General features: G+C 39.0%; 1 protein-coding gene across 5 annotated transcripts in view; it reads left to right on the top strand.

Annotated features, from left to right (window-relative positions):
- Window positions 1-1,390: 1,390 nt before the first annotated feature.
- TENT2 (terminal nucleotidyltransferase 2) overlaps window positions 1,391-13,715 on the top strand; it is a 71,813-nt gene continuing 59,488 nt past the window's right edge. For all 5 annotated transcript variants that reach the window (XM_051991789.1, XM_051991803.1, XM_051991797.1 and 2 more), the window contains exon 1: window positions 1,391-1,557. In XM_051991789.1, the coding sequence (XP_051847749.1) occupies window positions 1,532-1,557 (26 nt within the window). In that variant the 5' untranslated portion in view covers window positions 1,391-1,531. The remainder of the gene's footprint in view (window positions 1,558-13,715) is intronic.

The raw sequence follows: 13,715 nt of genomic DNA, 5'->3' as shown, positions 1-13,715 counted from the left end.
ATTAATATAAATTATGTTTCATGGGGATATTTTATTTATATAGCAAGAGTCAAATATAAAATCATCCCATTGAATTTGGATATACTCTTCTCTTTATCCTTCTCTCCTCTGGGAGGACACATTTGTTCAAGTTCACTTTTATTTGTACTATGGCATAGCTGATGGATGAATTGTATCCCTATTTGTAGGACAAGATGTGTCAGCTGCAAAAACAATTTTCTGTTGAATTTCATAGATCACACCTTAGGGCTATTCTCTCCTCCTGGACTTAGATGCCAACAGACATGTGGAGTCCAGTTCCTAGCTCCTCCAACCTTTCAAAGCTCACAAGGACAAAACTTAATTCATTCCAATTCCAACACTCGTTCACTTAAGAGCAAGAAAGAATGAAATACAACAAAGACTGAAAAATAGTTTCATAGTGTTCTCACTCATTTGAGCTCAAGTGAAAAAAAAAATAGACTGCTTGTGCTTTCTTATCTCAACTTGGAGTCCTTTCCTTGTAGTGTCAGGACTAGCTCTCTGGAGAATCTCAGGACTAGCTTTGATCTTAGTAGAGGAGGCAGGAAAGCCACCAAGAGGCTGGTCATTTCCAGTCCTCTCAGCCTTTAAATACCTTATTGTAATTACATCATTACAGCATACTGATTATGTGTCAACTAAAAAACCATTACATCACCATGCTAAGTACTAAGTATATGTAAACTAGAGAACCATCATCTCATCAATTCCACTGAGTTAACACCTTGTTGTAAGTATCCTTGTTTCAAGTATACTTTTTCTAGAGTTCTGGCCCTCTACATTTCCTTGCTCATGGAGGAATGGAACAATATTATAGAAATAGTGTGTGTGACTAACAATCTCCATTTTAATGGATATGTTGCAAAGATTCCTCATCTACTTCAAATAATTCTAGTTGAGGAGCAAAGTTTTTACTTTTTTTCAAATTATCCTTCAAAATATCTTCCAAATATATGAACCTAACACTTCATTGGTTGGTAAGCTTAACTTACCTGTCACAGAATGGTGTTGATTGGATTTGTAGTCTAAATGGGTCTGAAAAGGTATATAAACTGAATCTGTACAATAGAAAAGAACTGTTATCATTGGGTAGTCTCCCTTGACATGCTAATTTCTTTTTAGTTATTTGACTTCCAAATTGCTTTCAAACTGCTGATAGGTGACATACTCCCAAATTACAAACTCCAGGTTTAAAAAAATCACTATCACAAGAGAGGAGGCTCAAGTTGACTGGATTAGCACCTTTTGTATGTCCCTTTAGGAGTAGATCAGCAGCCAAGTAAAAGGTAAGTAATAAGGCACTAGGAAACAATTCCAAAATTCTTGCACACATTTTAGAACAGTCCTCCATTTTGCTTTTCTGAAACAGGTTCTCAAAGCATCCACTGTGTTGCCAACAGGGAGTGCAGACTACACATGTCCTCAGCAATAAAGAGTTGAGACCTTCATTCCAAGTCATCATGAACTTCCAGAAGCAAAATTACCAAACAGCCATGTGAATCTCTTGAGCATGCTCCCAGGTCTGAGACCTAACTGGTCAGTGCCTGATGATACTATTATCACAAGAATTTGTTACTTCTTTTTGTTAGTCTTTATAATTTGGGATTCGTTTCTTGTTTGTTATTTAAATGTCACGTTTCTTGTTTGTTATTTAAATGTCTGAAGCCTGTCCATGGAATGTTAAAAAAAATTTTTTTTCCTCTTTGCTGAGGCAAAGACTTGCCCCAAGGTCACACAGCTAGTGTTAAGTGTCTCAGATCAAATTTGAACTCAGATCCTCCTGAATTCAAGGGTGGTGCTCTATCCACTGTGCCACCTCACTGCTCCAGGATGTTAAAACTTACTGAAGATTCTTCCTGAGATAAGAAACCAAAAGAGAAGCTAGGTTTTTCAAAATAACTTGATTTGCTTTATTATGCAAGGATTCCAACAGGATCCAAACCTGTGACCATCTTCTGACAGGTAATTCTCTCCTTTCAATTAGTCTCTCTAAATGTAGTAAAAGGTAATTTGCCCTAGTTTATATAGCATCAGACTAAGTCTGCTTTGGAGCATCTAGGTGATTATAGCAGCTAGAGGGCTAGGCCTGGAGTCAGGAAGACTGTGAATCCAAATCTGGTATCAGACACTTACTAGCTAAGTAAGACATGTAAGAATAAGACATGACTAAACTATAAGAATTCTTTTTAAAATTTTACCGCCTTGGAGGATATGTGTGATTGCCTCCTTTTTGATATAGGAAATGAGCAAAAATTTTTTCTCTCTCTGACATAATTGAATGTTAGAACCCTAATCAAAATTGTTATTTTTCTGAACTCTGAATTTGTGCTTAAACATATTTAAATCTAGGTTTTAACCTCTGAAATCTCTGTAAATGATAATATAGCAGCTATTTATCCCAAGAACTCTGTGGGAATATTTTTTTTTTTGTAATACTACCCTCTGCATAATCTGTAGAACATTCAAATTGGTCTGCTTATTATCTTTGTCCCCCTATCTTTGCACTGGCAATCTCTTCATGCCAGGAATTTAGTTCTCACCTCCAACTCTTAAAATCACCGGTTTCCCTTAAGACCCAAATCAAGGACACCCTTCTGCATGAAGCCAGTCTAGATTAAAGCATCTTAAACTGTGGGTGGTGACCCCATATAGAATTGCATAAATGAAGGAGGGAGGGTCATGAAAAATTTGACAGCAGTAAAACGTTTCTGAACAAAACAACCAAAAATTAATTCAAAATCAAATGAGTAATGAATATGAAATGCTTTTGGCAGCCCTTGCTTATGTTACATTGTGCTAAACACCTCTGCTCAGATTCAAGAGGGGGTTTGTGTAAACATTTCTGTCAAAAAGGGGTCATAAATGTAAAAACTTTAAGAAGCTCTGGTCTAGATCCCCTTTGCTACTAAAACCTATTTTTGCATATTATTTGCCCAGTTAGAATATATGCTCATTGAGGGCAGGGACTATTTTGCTTTTGTATTTTTACCTCTAGTGGTTTGTAGGAGGACTATTACAAACGCCACAATAAATGCCTGTAGCTTCCTTGATAGAAAAGAAAATTCTCAGGAAAATATGAAATATAAATCCCACAAAATATGAACTTTGATGAGTCTTTAGTAAATGAAATGTATTTCCATGGGAATATTAACTAAATATTACTGGAAATTAATGTAAAAGAGATGTAATTCCCAGTCTTTTTTGTTATTGTACGTTGATTAGAATACCATTTTTGTTTATTTTTTCTTTATTATTATTATTATATCTATTTACAAAACATATGCATGGGTAATTTGTTCAACACTAACCCTTGCAAAACCTTCTATTCCAAATTTTCCCCTCCTTCCCCTCACCTCCTCCTCTAGATAACAAATAGTCCAATACATGTTAAATATGTTAAATTATATGTTTTGTTGCACAAGAAAAATAGGATCTAGAAAGAAATAAAAAAAAAAACCTGAGAAGGAAAACAAAAATGCAAGCAAACAATAATAGGAATAATGAAAATGCTATGTTGTGGTCCACACTCAGTTGCCATAGTCCTCTCTCTGGGTATAGATGGCTCTCTTCATTACTGGACAATGGAACTGGTTTGAATCAACTCATTGTTGAAAAGGGCCACGTCCATCAGAATTGATCATTGTATAAGTCTTGTTGTTGCCGTGTATAATGATTTCCTGGTTATGCTCATTTCACTCAGCATCAGTTCATGTAAGTCTCTTCAAGCCTCTCTGAAATCATCATGTTGGTCATTTCTTACAGAACAATAATATTTCATAACATAGAATACCATTTTTGGTAGAGGTTTTTTGATACTACAGAGCATTAAATACAGAGGCAAATGTAATTTTTGCTTCTAGATGGAACCGAAAACATTTCTCATTAATTTATGTGAAATTATAATTCTATTTTCTGCAAACTTGAAGGCACAGCTTAATGTCATTTTGCAAGAGAGCTTGCTTATAGCTTGAATAATATGTTCACATGATTGGTATTTAAGTCTCTTTTTCTTTCTCAGCAAACTACCTTGTGGGTGTCCTTGCTAGTTTTAAGATCTACTTTGCATTTTTCTGGGGAAGATTAAAGTAGCCATCTGGTTAGGAATTCTCATCTGATCTGAGACTTCTTTCAGTTCAAGAAAAGACAATGGGACAGAAAGCTTGGCAGATAGAATATAATAGAACAGATGTGAAAACCTTAAATTCTGAAATAGTAGAAAATTATCACTTTATGAGGAGAAAGGTCTTTGTTCTTTTAAGCCATAAAGGCTTTTGAGCAATTCTCTGAGAATGATTCAAGAGACAGGAATCTACTGACAGAAGCTGTCTCCTTTTTCACCTTCTGAACTTATGGAGCCAGAAACTGAAGAAGTGAGAGGAGTTGGGAAGGTGAAAATGGGGGAGCTGCTGTCATAAGAAATGGACAGGAATTTTCCAGCAGTTGGGACTCCCAATACATAGCTTATATTTGGGATACAATCTGCACAGTTGCTATAATCTGGTATTTTTTTCTTTCCTCCTCCCCAGCCTCTCAAGAGGTGACTACATTAACTTTGGACCTGATGACTCCAGGTTTTTACTCGTGTATATTTAAAATTTCACTATGTTTCACAAAGTGGAAAATATGATAAATCTCAAGCAATTAAACTGCTAAATGGCCTGTATTATTGCTTTGAATACAATGTTAGGGGAGGGGATAAATGGGAATGATCCTGGAAGAGTTTTAAAACTGTCACATCTGCTCAACTGAGATTTCTGGCTGAGGGCTTGGAGTTAAAGGAGAGTGTTATTGATTAATTTTAACAGTTTCATAGAACCAGAGTTTACAGTGTTTTCTCTGGACATCAAAAGAATCAGGAACAACACTGGATGTTAACTGTCCAGATGACTAGACATCTAACATTATCTTAGCCCTAGTTTGAAAAGAAACTATTACAATAATAGGGAGGGTGGATCCTTGCAAGTACTAAGTGAGGGAATAGTTCATACCATAAAAAAGAAACTGCTCATTTGCAACTATGCCCAAAGGATTATCAAATTGTGTATACCCTTTCATCCAGTAGTGTTTCTACTGGGCTTGTATCTCAAAGAAATCAGAGAGGAGAAAGGACTCACATGTGCAAAAATATTTGTGGCAGTCCTCTTTGTAATGGCAAGAAATTGGACATTGAGTGAATGCCCGTCAGTTGGAGAATGGCTGAATAAGAATATAGTATATGAATGTTATGGAATATTACTGTTCTATAAGAAACAATCAGCAGGATGATTTCAGAGAGACCTGGAGAGACTTAGATGAGCTAATGCTAAGTGAAGTGAGTAGAAACAAGACAACATTGTACACGGTAACAGCAAGATTATGTGATGATAAATTCTGATGGACGTGGTTCTTTTCAAGAATGAGATGATTCAGGCCAGTTCCCATGGTTTTGTGATGAGAGCCTTCTACAACCAGAGAAAGGACCGTGGGAACTTTCTCATTTGTTTTCTTTTTTATCTGATTTTTCTTGTATAGCATGTTAATTGTGGAACTATGTACAGAAAAACTGCACATGTTTAACATATATTGGATTACTTGTCATTTGGGGGGGGAGGGGAACAATTTGGAATACAAGGTTTTGGGAGTGTGACTGAAAATTATCCATACATGTTTTGAAAATATAAAGCTTTAATAATAAAAAAAGAAACTGCTCTCTCCAAAACTATCAACGATTCCATAATTGCCAAATCTAATGAGATTTTATCAATTCTCAAACTTGACTTCTCTGTAGTCTTTACTACGGTCAATCATATTCTTTATACTTTTTTCTCTTTAGATTTTCTGTGATAATATTCTCTCCATGTTTGATTATTATCTGCTTATGCTCTCTCTAATTTTCTTTTACTTGATCTTCATCCAGGTTATGCTTGAGTATCCTAAGGTTCTTTCCTGGTCTCCTTCCTTCTATCTTTTCTTTCCTAAAGACCATTCCTTAAACCCAGATCACTTTGGCTCTTAATAATTGGCCAACAAAGATCCCAGTCAAGCTCACTTAGTCTTTGTTTTAATCCAGGATTAGCAACTGTTGTTTTGGCCAGAAATCCAAAGGGTCTTTAAGATCATTCTTTGTCTCATTTCTTACATAGTCACTGAATGGCCAGTTGCCTCAGTCAAATTGAAACTTGTTAAAGACTATAGCTTAAAAAGTCTCTCTCCCACTGCATCCAGGACCATGTATATCTGGTCACTGGACATACATTGTTCAGGAGGAGAAAGTGAGGCAAGTGACCTTGCATAGCCCTCCCTTACTCAAATTCAACTCTCTTGCATGTCATGGCATCAATTCCTGATATTATTATGGAATGAATGAACATTCCTCTAGAATAAAGGACAAAGAACACTTAGCCTTTATAGTGTAACCATCAGAATAATATCTTCAACTGCCTATTAGACATCTCAAAATGGATGTCCTATAGATATCTTAAACTCAAAATGTCCAAAATTTATCTCATTTTCTTCTTTTATTTTTTTTTACATTTCCAGTTGCATATAAAAATATTTTTAATTTAAAAAAATTTTTGAGTTCTCTTTTCCCTCCCCCCTTATTGAGAAGGCAATTTGATGTTATACATGTGCAGTCAAACTTATCTTTCGTCCAAAATTGCTCTTCTTTTAAAAGTCCCTGTTACTGTCAAGTACACTATGATTCTTCCAGTCACCTAGGTTTGTAAGCCAGTTTGTAGAAACCTCGACTCCTTTCTGACTCCTTTCTTTCATACCCCATACCCAATTTGGTTAGTGACATAGATTCTATCTTTGTAACATCTCTTGGACATATTTCCTAGTCTCCTCAGACATTGACACAAACCCTGGTCAAGGTTCTCCTTACCTCATAATTGGATTATTGCAATAGCCTTTTAATGGTCTCCTAGTTACAAAAATATCTCCTTATTCCCATTCATTCTCTACTGAGCTGCTAAAGTGATCTTCCTAAAATAAAGATCTGACCATGTAACTCCCCTACTCAATAAACTTCAGTTGTTCTTCATCACCTCCAAAATTAAATATAAAATCCTGTTTGGCATTCAGAGTCCTTCCTAACCTTCTCTTCCTCCTTTTCTAGACTTCTACTACCTTATACCCTTCTTCCTTCTACTGTAATGCTGGAGAAACTGAGGCAAGACAGAGATTAAAGAGTATTTAATAATTTATTTAAAAGGGAGAGATTTACTGGGACCAAATGCATCCATAGTTTCGTCCCAGGGCTGAATGAGACTATTGTCTCCAAGAAGGTAAGTTCTCAGTTACCTATGTACACATGGTTCAGACTCAGGGGGTAGACTGAGGCAGGGGCAGAGTCAGGATGCTGAGAGAGGGAATAGGACTCTGACAAGAGTGGGGTGAGCCACCGGAGATGAGATGACTTAATGGGGGGAGGAACGCTGGAGATGGGAAGAGGCGTTCTGATATTCTAAAACATAAGATCTTTTATCCATATCCAATATTCTGATAAAGAGGGAGGGGTGGTGTTGCAGGATTGAGCAGACAATTATAAATTGAATCAGAACAAGGCAGGACTAGGTCAGGATAATTAGGGAAACTGAGTCAGGACAATAAAAGACAACTGGGCATAACACTACAAATTCTTTGATCCAAGGACACCAGCCTCCTTCCTATTCCTTGAACAAGAAAGCTTTGGGCATTTTTACCAGTCTTCCCTTATATCCAGAATGTTCTCCCTCATTTCTACTTCCTGTCTTCCTTCAAGTCCCTGATGTATCTTATTTGTACATAATTGCTTTCACGCCCCATTAGACTGAGGTTAGAGCAGGAACTGCCTTTTGCCTTTTCTCTACCAGTGCTTAGTACAGTGCCTGGCACATAGTAGGCCCTTAATGCTCTTGACTGCCCAACTCAGCTCTGACACATCACCCCCTATTTAATCAACTCCATGGTCCCTTATTTCCTCCAGGGCCAAACAGAAAACCATGTTTTTTTAAAAGCCCTGTATAATATGGTCCCTTTATATCTTTTCAGTTTTGTTACATCTTTCCTCCATTTATCCTTGAAGTCCACTGATACAAGCTAGCTTCCTTGATGTTCCTCATGCAAGACACTCCATCTTTCAACTTAGACTGATGGAATCATTGTTCTGCCCCAAACTCAATCATTGCCCCAACCCCAAACCTTACAGAAATCCTTAATCATGGGTCTCAATAGAGGAACAAGTGGGTCATTATGTTCTGTGACAATATCATTTAGTCTAAACATAACAGCCAATTAAAAAATAGTATCAAAAGAATACTGAACAAGATGTTGAACCACATAAGTGATTTTCCCTAACTGGGAGCCCATTATCCTTTGCTGTCCTTTTGGTGAGCTCATAGTGCAAGCAGCCTCATTATGATATCATTACCATAATTAATACCCCCCAGAGTGGGTTTTTCTGTATGCATTCTGGTAACAAAAGCAGGATTCCAAGGCTTTGGGACTTCCCCATGTTAGCAAACTTTCTCTCTAATCTCAAAATCTACATAACTTGTAATAATGAGCACCATTTACTTTATTTTATTATTTTTTTAATTATAGTTTTTTATTGACAGAACATATGCATGGGTAATTTTTACAACATTGTCCCTTGCACTCACTTCTGTTCCAACTTTTCCCTTCCCTCCCTCCACCTCCTCCCCTAGATGGCAAGCAGTCTTATACATGTTAAACTATATCCTAGATACAATATGTGTGCAGATCCATATAGTTCTCTTGTTGCACAAGAAAAATAGGATTCAGAAGGTAAAAATAACCTGGGAAGAAAAAGTTGCAAGTAGCCCACATTCATTTCCCAGTGTTTCTTCTCTGCATGTAGCTGATTCTATCACTGATCAATTGGAACTGACTTAGATCTTCTCTTTGTCGAAGATATCCACTTCCATCAGAATACATCCTCATACAGTATTGTTGGTGAATTGTATAATGATCTCCTGGTTCTACTCATTTCACTCAGCATCAGTTCATGTAAGTCTCTCCAAGCCTTTCTGTATTCATCCTGCTGGTCACTTCTTACAGAACAATAATACTCCATAACATTCATTTTACCCAGCCATTCTCTTAATTGATGGGTATCCATTCAATTTCCAATTTTTAGCCACTACAAAAAGGGCTGCCACAAACATTTTTGCACATATTGGTCCCTTTCCCTTTTAATATCTTTTTGGAATATAACCCCAGTAGTAACACTGCTGGATTAAAGGGTATGCAGTTTGACAACTTTTTGAGCATAATTCCAAATGAGCACCATTTACTTTATAAAAATCCTTGCCTTGCTTTGCTAGACTACTAGCAAAGAAGTTTAGCCAATTGAGTCCATAAATCTCATTAAATACCTTCGTTTGATTTGGAGCTGGCCCGAGTTCTGAATTCTTTCAGACACAGCACAGATTGCTCCCCTAACTCCAACAAGGCCATTTAAACTGGCTATTTCCCATGCTTGGACACTCTCCCTCTTCATATCTCTGCCCTATAGCCTCCCTTCATGCCTCCACTAGAGCCCCTTGAAGAAGCCTTTCCTAATCCTTAATTTTAGTGTCTTCCCTCTGAGATTTATTTCCAATTTACCCTGTACATATTTTGTTTGTACATAGTTTTATCTCTTTTATTAGAGTGTGAGTTCCCTGATAGAGGAGACTAAGTTTTTTTTTTTTTTTTTTTGGGGGGGGGATGTCTTTCTTTGAATCCCTAGCACTGTGCTTGGCTCAACAGTATGCTTTTAAATGCTCAATTCCTTCCTTTAATCAATCAACAAGCATATTATTATGAGCTATGCACTATGTTGGGTATTTACAATACAAAGACAAAAACTAAAAAGTCCCTGGTCTGAAGAAGGTTACATTCTATTGGGAAAACAATCCTGTATGCCTTTATATAAAAAACAGCCTATGCAAAGTAAATACAAGATAATTTGTGTGTGCGTGTGCATGCATATGGGGGAAGGGGGGGCTGTCAGTATATATTAGCAATTGATAGAGTGGGGGTGGAAATCAAGGAAGGTCTCCTGTAGTGGTCACTTGATCTCAAAATCCATCAAGTACTGAATTGAGCCTTCCACTGGTAAATCCTGGAACCACCTTTCCCCCCCATCTATCTACAGTCACTCTTTTATTTATTTATTTTTTAATTTAATAACTTTTTATTGACAGAACCCATGCTAGGGTAATTTTTTACAACATTATCCCTTGCACACTCACTTCAGTTCCGATTTTTCCCCTCCCTCCCTCCACCACCTCCCCCAGATGGCAAGCAGTCGTATATATGTTAAATATGTTGCAGTATATCCTAGATACAATATATGTTTGCAGAACCGACCAGTTCTCTTGTTGCACAGGGAGAATTGGATTCAGAAGGTATAAATAACCGGGGAAGAAAAACAAAGATGCAGATAGTTCACATTCGTTTCCCAGTGTTCCTTCTTTGGGTGTAGCTGCTTCTGTCCATCTTTGATCAATTAAGGCTCTCTTTATCGAAGAGATCCACTTCCATCAGAATACATCCTCAAACAGTATCGTTGTTGAGGTATATAACGATCTCCTAGTTCTGCTCATTTCACTTAGCATCAGTTCATGTAAGCATCACTCTTTTAAAGAATTAAGAATGCAAAGCTCTTAGAAGGCCGAGACTACCTTTTGCCCTTTTTTGTATCCCCATCACTTAGCAGAGTGCCTGGCAAATGTTTTATTTTATTTTTTTAAGGGAAAGAGGATATACCGCCTTGCATCCTTGGATAACTGAGCGGATTAATATCCCTCTCCTCCTCCATCTCTCTTCTCAGAGATCACTTTCCCAGCAACAAGAGAGGAAAAAGTGTTTGGATTCCTAGTCACCAGAAGTAAGGAAGTCATATCAAGTAAGAGGAATGGCAGTTTCAAGGCAAGGGAAAATAAATTAACACCCAAATTACCAGTCACCCGTAAAAACTGCGGTTATATAGAATAGGTGGGGTGGGGGGGGGGAGGGGGGGGACCCGTGCTCCGGACAGCTGCTGGGGCCTCCAAAGGCCGGGCGTAGGGCACAAAGACTCTTTGGTGACGCTCCAACTCAAAGGCAGGGGCGGCAGTGTCCATGGAGATGGAAGTCGGAGAGCCTCTCCAAATCTTCCAGGAAAGAATAAGTCCTTTAAAATCCCGGTTTCGCGGCAACCAGAAGCAAGGCTGGGTGCAAAAACTGTCACCTCGGGGTGCTAAGAAAGTCAACGTCTGCAGTCAATCCCCTCCCCTACCGTCAGCCCCAGTTTCTTCCCCGGACCCGGGCTCAGCTTCCGCGCAGCCGCAGAAGGCTCAAAGAACCGTGAGCGATCCCAAACCAGCCTCCTGTAGGTGCTGCTCCTCCTTCACATGCGCAGATTGTCGCCGAACTTGGCTGCGGAGCCGGGAACAGGCGCGCGACCTCCCGGTCCTTTCCGGGTGTTCCCTTTTTTCTGAGCGTTCCCTTCCGGGTCGCCGCCGGCTTCCGGGTGTGTCTGACAAGGCCAGTTCCCGTCCCCGGCGTTCACAGCTCAGCTTTACCTCGACCGCTCCTCCGCCCTCCGCCCCTTCCTTTTGTGTAGCTCCCACTTTGTCCTTTTCCACCTCTTTTCTCTCGTCCCTCGTTTCATCTTGGAGCAAGGAGAATCGAAGCTCTTCCGGCCCCCGGCAGTACGGACGAACCGTAAGGGCTGGAGCCTCGGCCCAGCTGCCCCGGGTGGACCCGGGACCCCGCTCGTCGCAGCCGCAGCGGCCCCCCCTGCCACCGTCGTCTCTACTCCGACCTCCAAGGGTCCCGGGGCGGCTTGTGCCGGTGACTATTCACTTTCCCGAAGACTGCTGTGAGTGTCCGAGTAGGGCAGGGCGGGCTGCGGGCTCGGGTCCGGCCTCCCGACTTCCCGGGTCTGTCTCACAGGCTCCTCCGGCCCCTGGACTTTCTACCTCAGCTTTCCCCTCCCCAAGCCCCAAGTCTGGTTTGTCGCCCAGGCTTCTCCTCTACCTCCTCCAGCGGGTTTAGAAAGCGACTCCGAGCCGCAGGACTTGAAGGGTTGAGGCTCTGAAGTACTTGGTTTTGAGAATTGCATTTCTGAAATTGCGGGAGATTAGGGAGCTTGCAGGTTGTGTTTGTGAGTCTGTGTCCATGCAAAAATTAATCCAACTATTTTGTGTGTCTCGTTGGATGGGGCAACACTTAATTAAATTACTTATTCGTTCCTCCCACTTAGATGAGCTCTGGAAATTAGATTCCTGTCCTACCCTGATGTGAAGACTCTTTATCTTTTGGCCCCTTGGCCGGAAGGGGTGACACTTGTATTTGATGATTGTTTTGGTTCCTTAATTATTCTCTTTCTCCCACCTCTTCAAACCTTTTCTTTGTTTTGGGGAGTATTGAGTATAAATAAATTTGAAATGAATTGAATAATCCAAATAAATTGAATATAAAGTGACCACAGAGTTCTTTTTTACTTAGCTGAATAAAGGAAACCGAAACTTAAAATCCCAATGTACTGTTCTTGCACTTAGTGTTTTGTGAAACTACATTTTTCAAATATGTCTTTAAACAAAACAAAAACTAATTCTTATGATTTTGGTTTTAAATGTTCACTTGCCATTTTGCTTTTCCCTAAAATCACTTTTCTTAAATGTTTTTAAAAAAAGGACTTGGCGGGGTTCATGCTTTGACTTGGTGTTGTTTAAGCTCTAGTTATAGCTAGGGATGCCTTTCCTAAAGTTACTTGTAAACTGGCTTTAATACTAGTGATTATATCCTGGGCATGATACTGTATCTATTTCACAAAGCCTATTTTGGTTTTTAGCTTGCTAGAAGAGTAGCAAGTTTATATTCTCAGGTTTGGAGAAACTGATATCTCGGGATTTTCTGGGGGTTTGGAATAGGGACTACATTAATAGTACACCTTCATTAGAATGAAATAGTGGCTATGGAGTCAGTCAGCCCTCTGGGAATTTTCTTATACTTGGGCTTGTCATTGATTGACTGGGTAATTAGTTCTTTTGATGTTACTTCAGTAACAGAATATCTTTTGAACCCTTTTCAGCTTTGAACTCCTGGTCTGGATTAAGAGGTAAGTTGAAATTTGAGTCAGGTATGTGGTACACAGGGAAGAACACTGAATTTACAGTCAGAGGACTTATATTCACCTTCTTTGACTCATCTCTCCAATGGAGAGAATTGTACTAAAATTTATTTCCATTCATTAAGCATTTATTAAGTGCTTACTATGCCAGGCATTAAGCAAAACTTCTTAACCTTGAGAAACTTATCTTTTATGGAGTGTCAGGGAGGGGAGAATAAATAAATAAAATCTAGAAAGTTATTTCTGTGGGAAAGTGAGTGTATGTGTCTAATATGAAGTATAATTTTTAAACAATAGGCTGTTCAGAGGCTATAGTGGAAAGATAGAGGAGGATAGGGTAGGGACCCTATATAGGGATGCGGTCGAACATGGACACAGGAGCAAGGGATGATCAGAAAAGGCAGCTTGGGCCTAAGAATCCTACATTTAGTCTTTTAAAAGTGAAATTGTGGAGAAAATAATCACCCCATAAGAAAAAAGCTAAAGATGATTTTGATTATTCAGTTCCTAAGAAAAAGTGAGCAGATGGAGAAATGGTATATAGAGTCCAGTCCTTGATACTGCCTAGCTATTAGGGCAAGAGTTAGTGGTGAGTGATGTCTTGGGA

This window comes from Antechinus flavipes, chromosome 1, assembly GCF_016432865.1.
Source record: "Antechinus flavipes isolate AdamAnt ecotype Samford, QLD, Australia chromosome 1, AdamAnt_v2, whole genome shotgun sequence".
Classification (NCBI taxonomy): Eukaryota; Metazoa; Chordata; class Mammalia; order Dasyuromorphia; family Dasyuridae; genus Antechinus; species Antechinus flavipes.
Note: the sequence above shows the minus strand (reverse complement) of the source record. Positions and strands in the feature narration are given on the sequence as shown.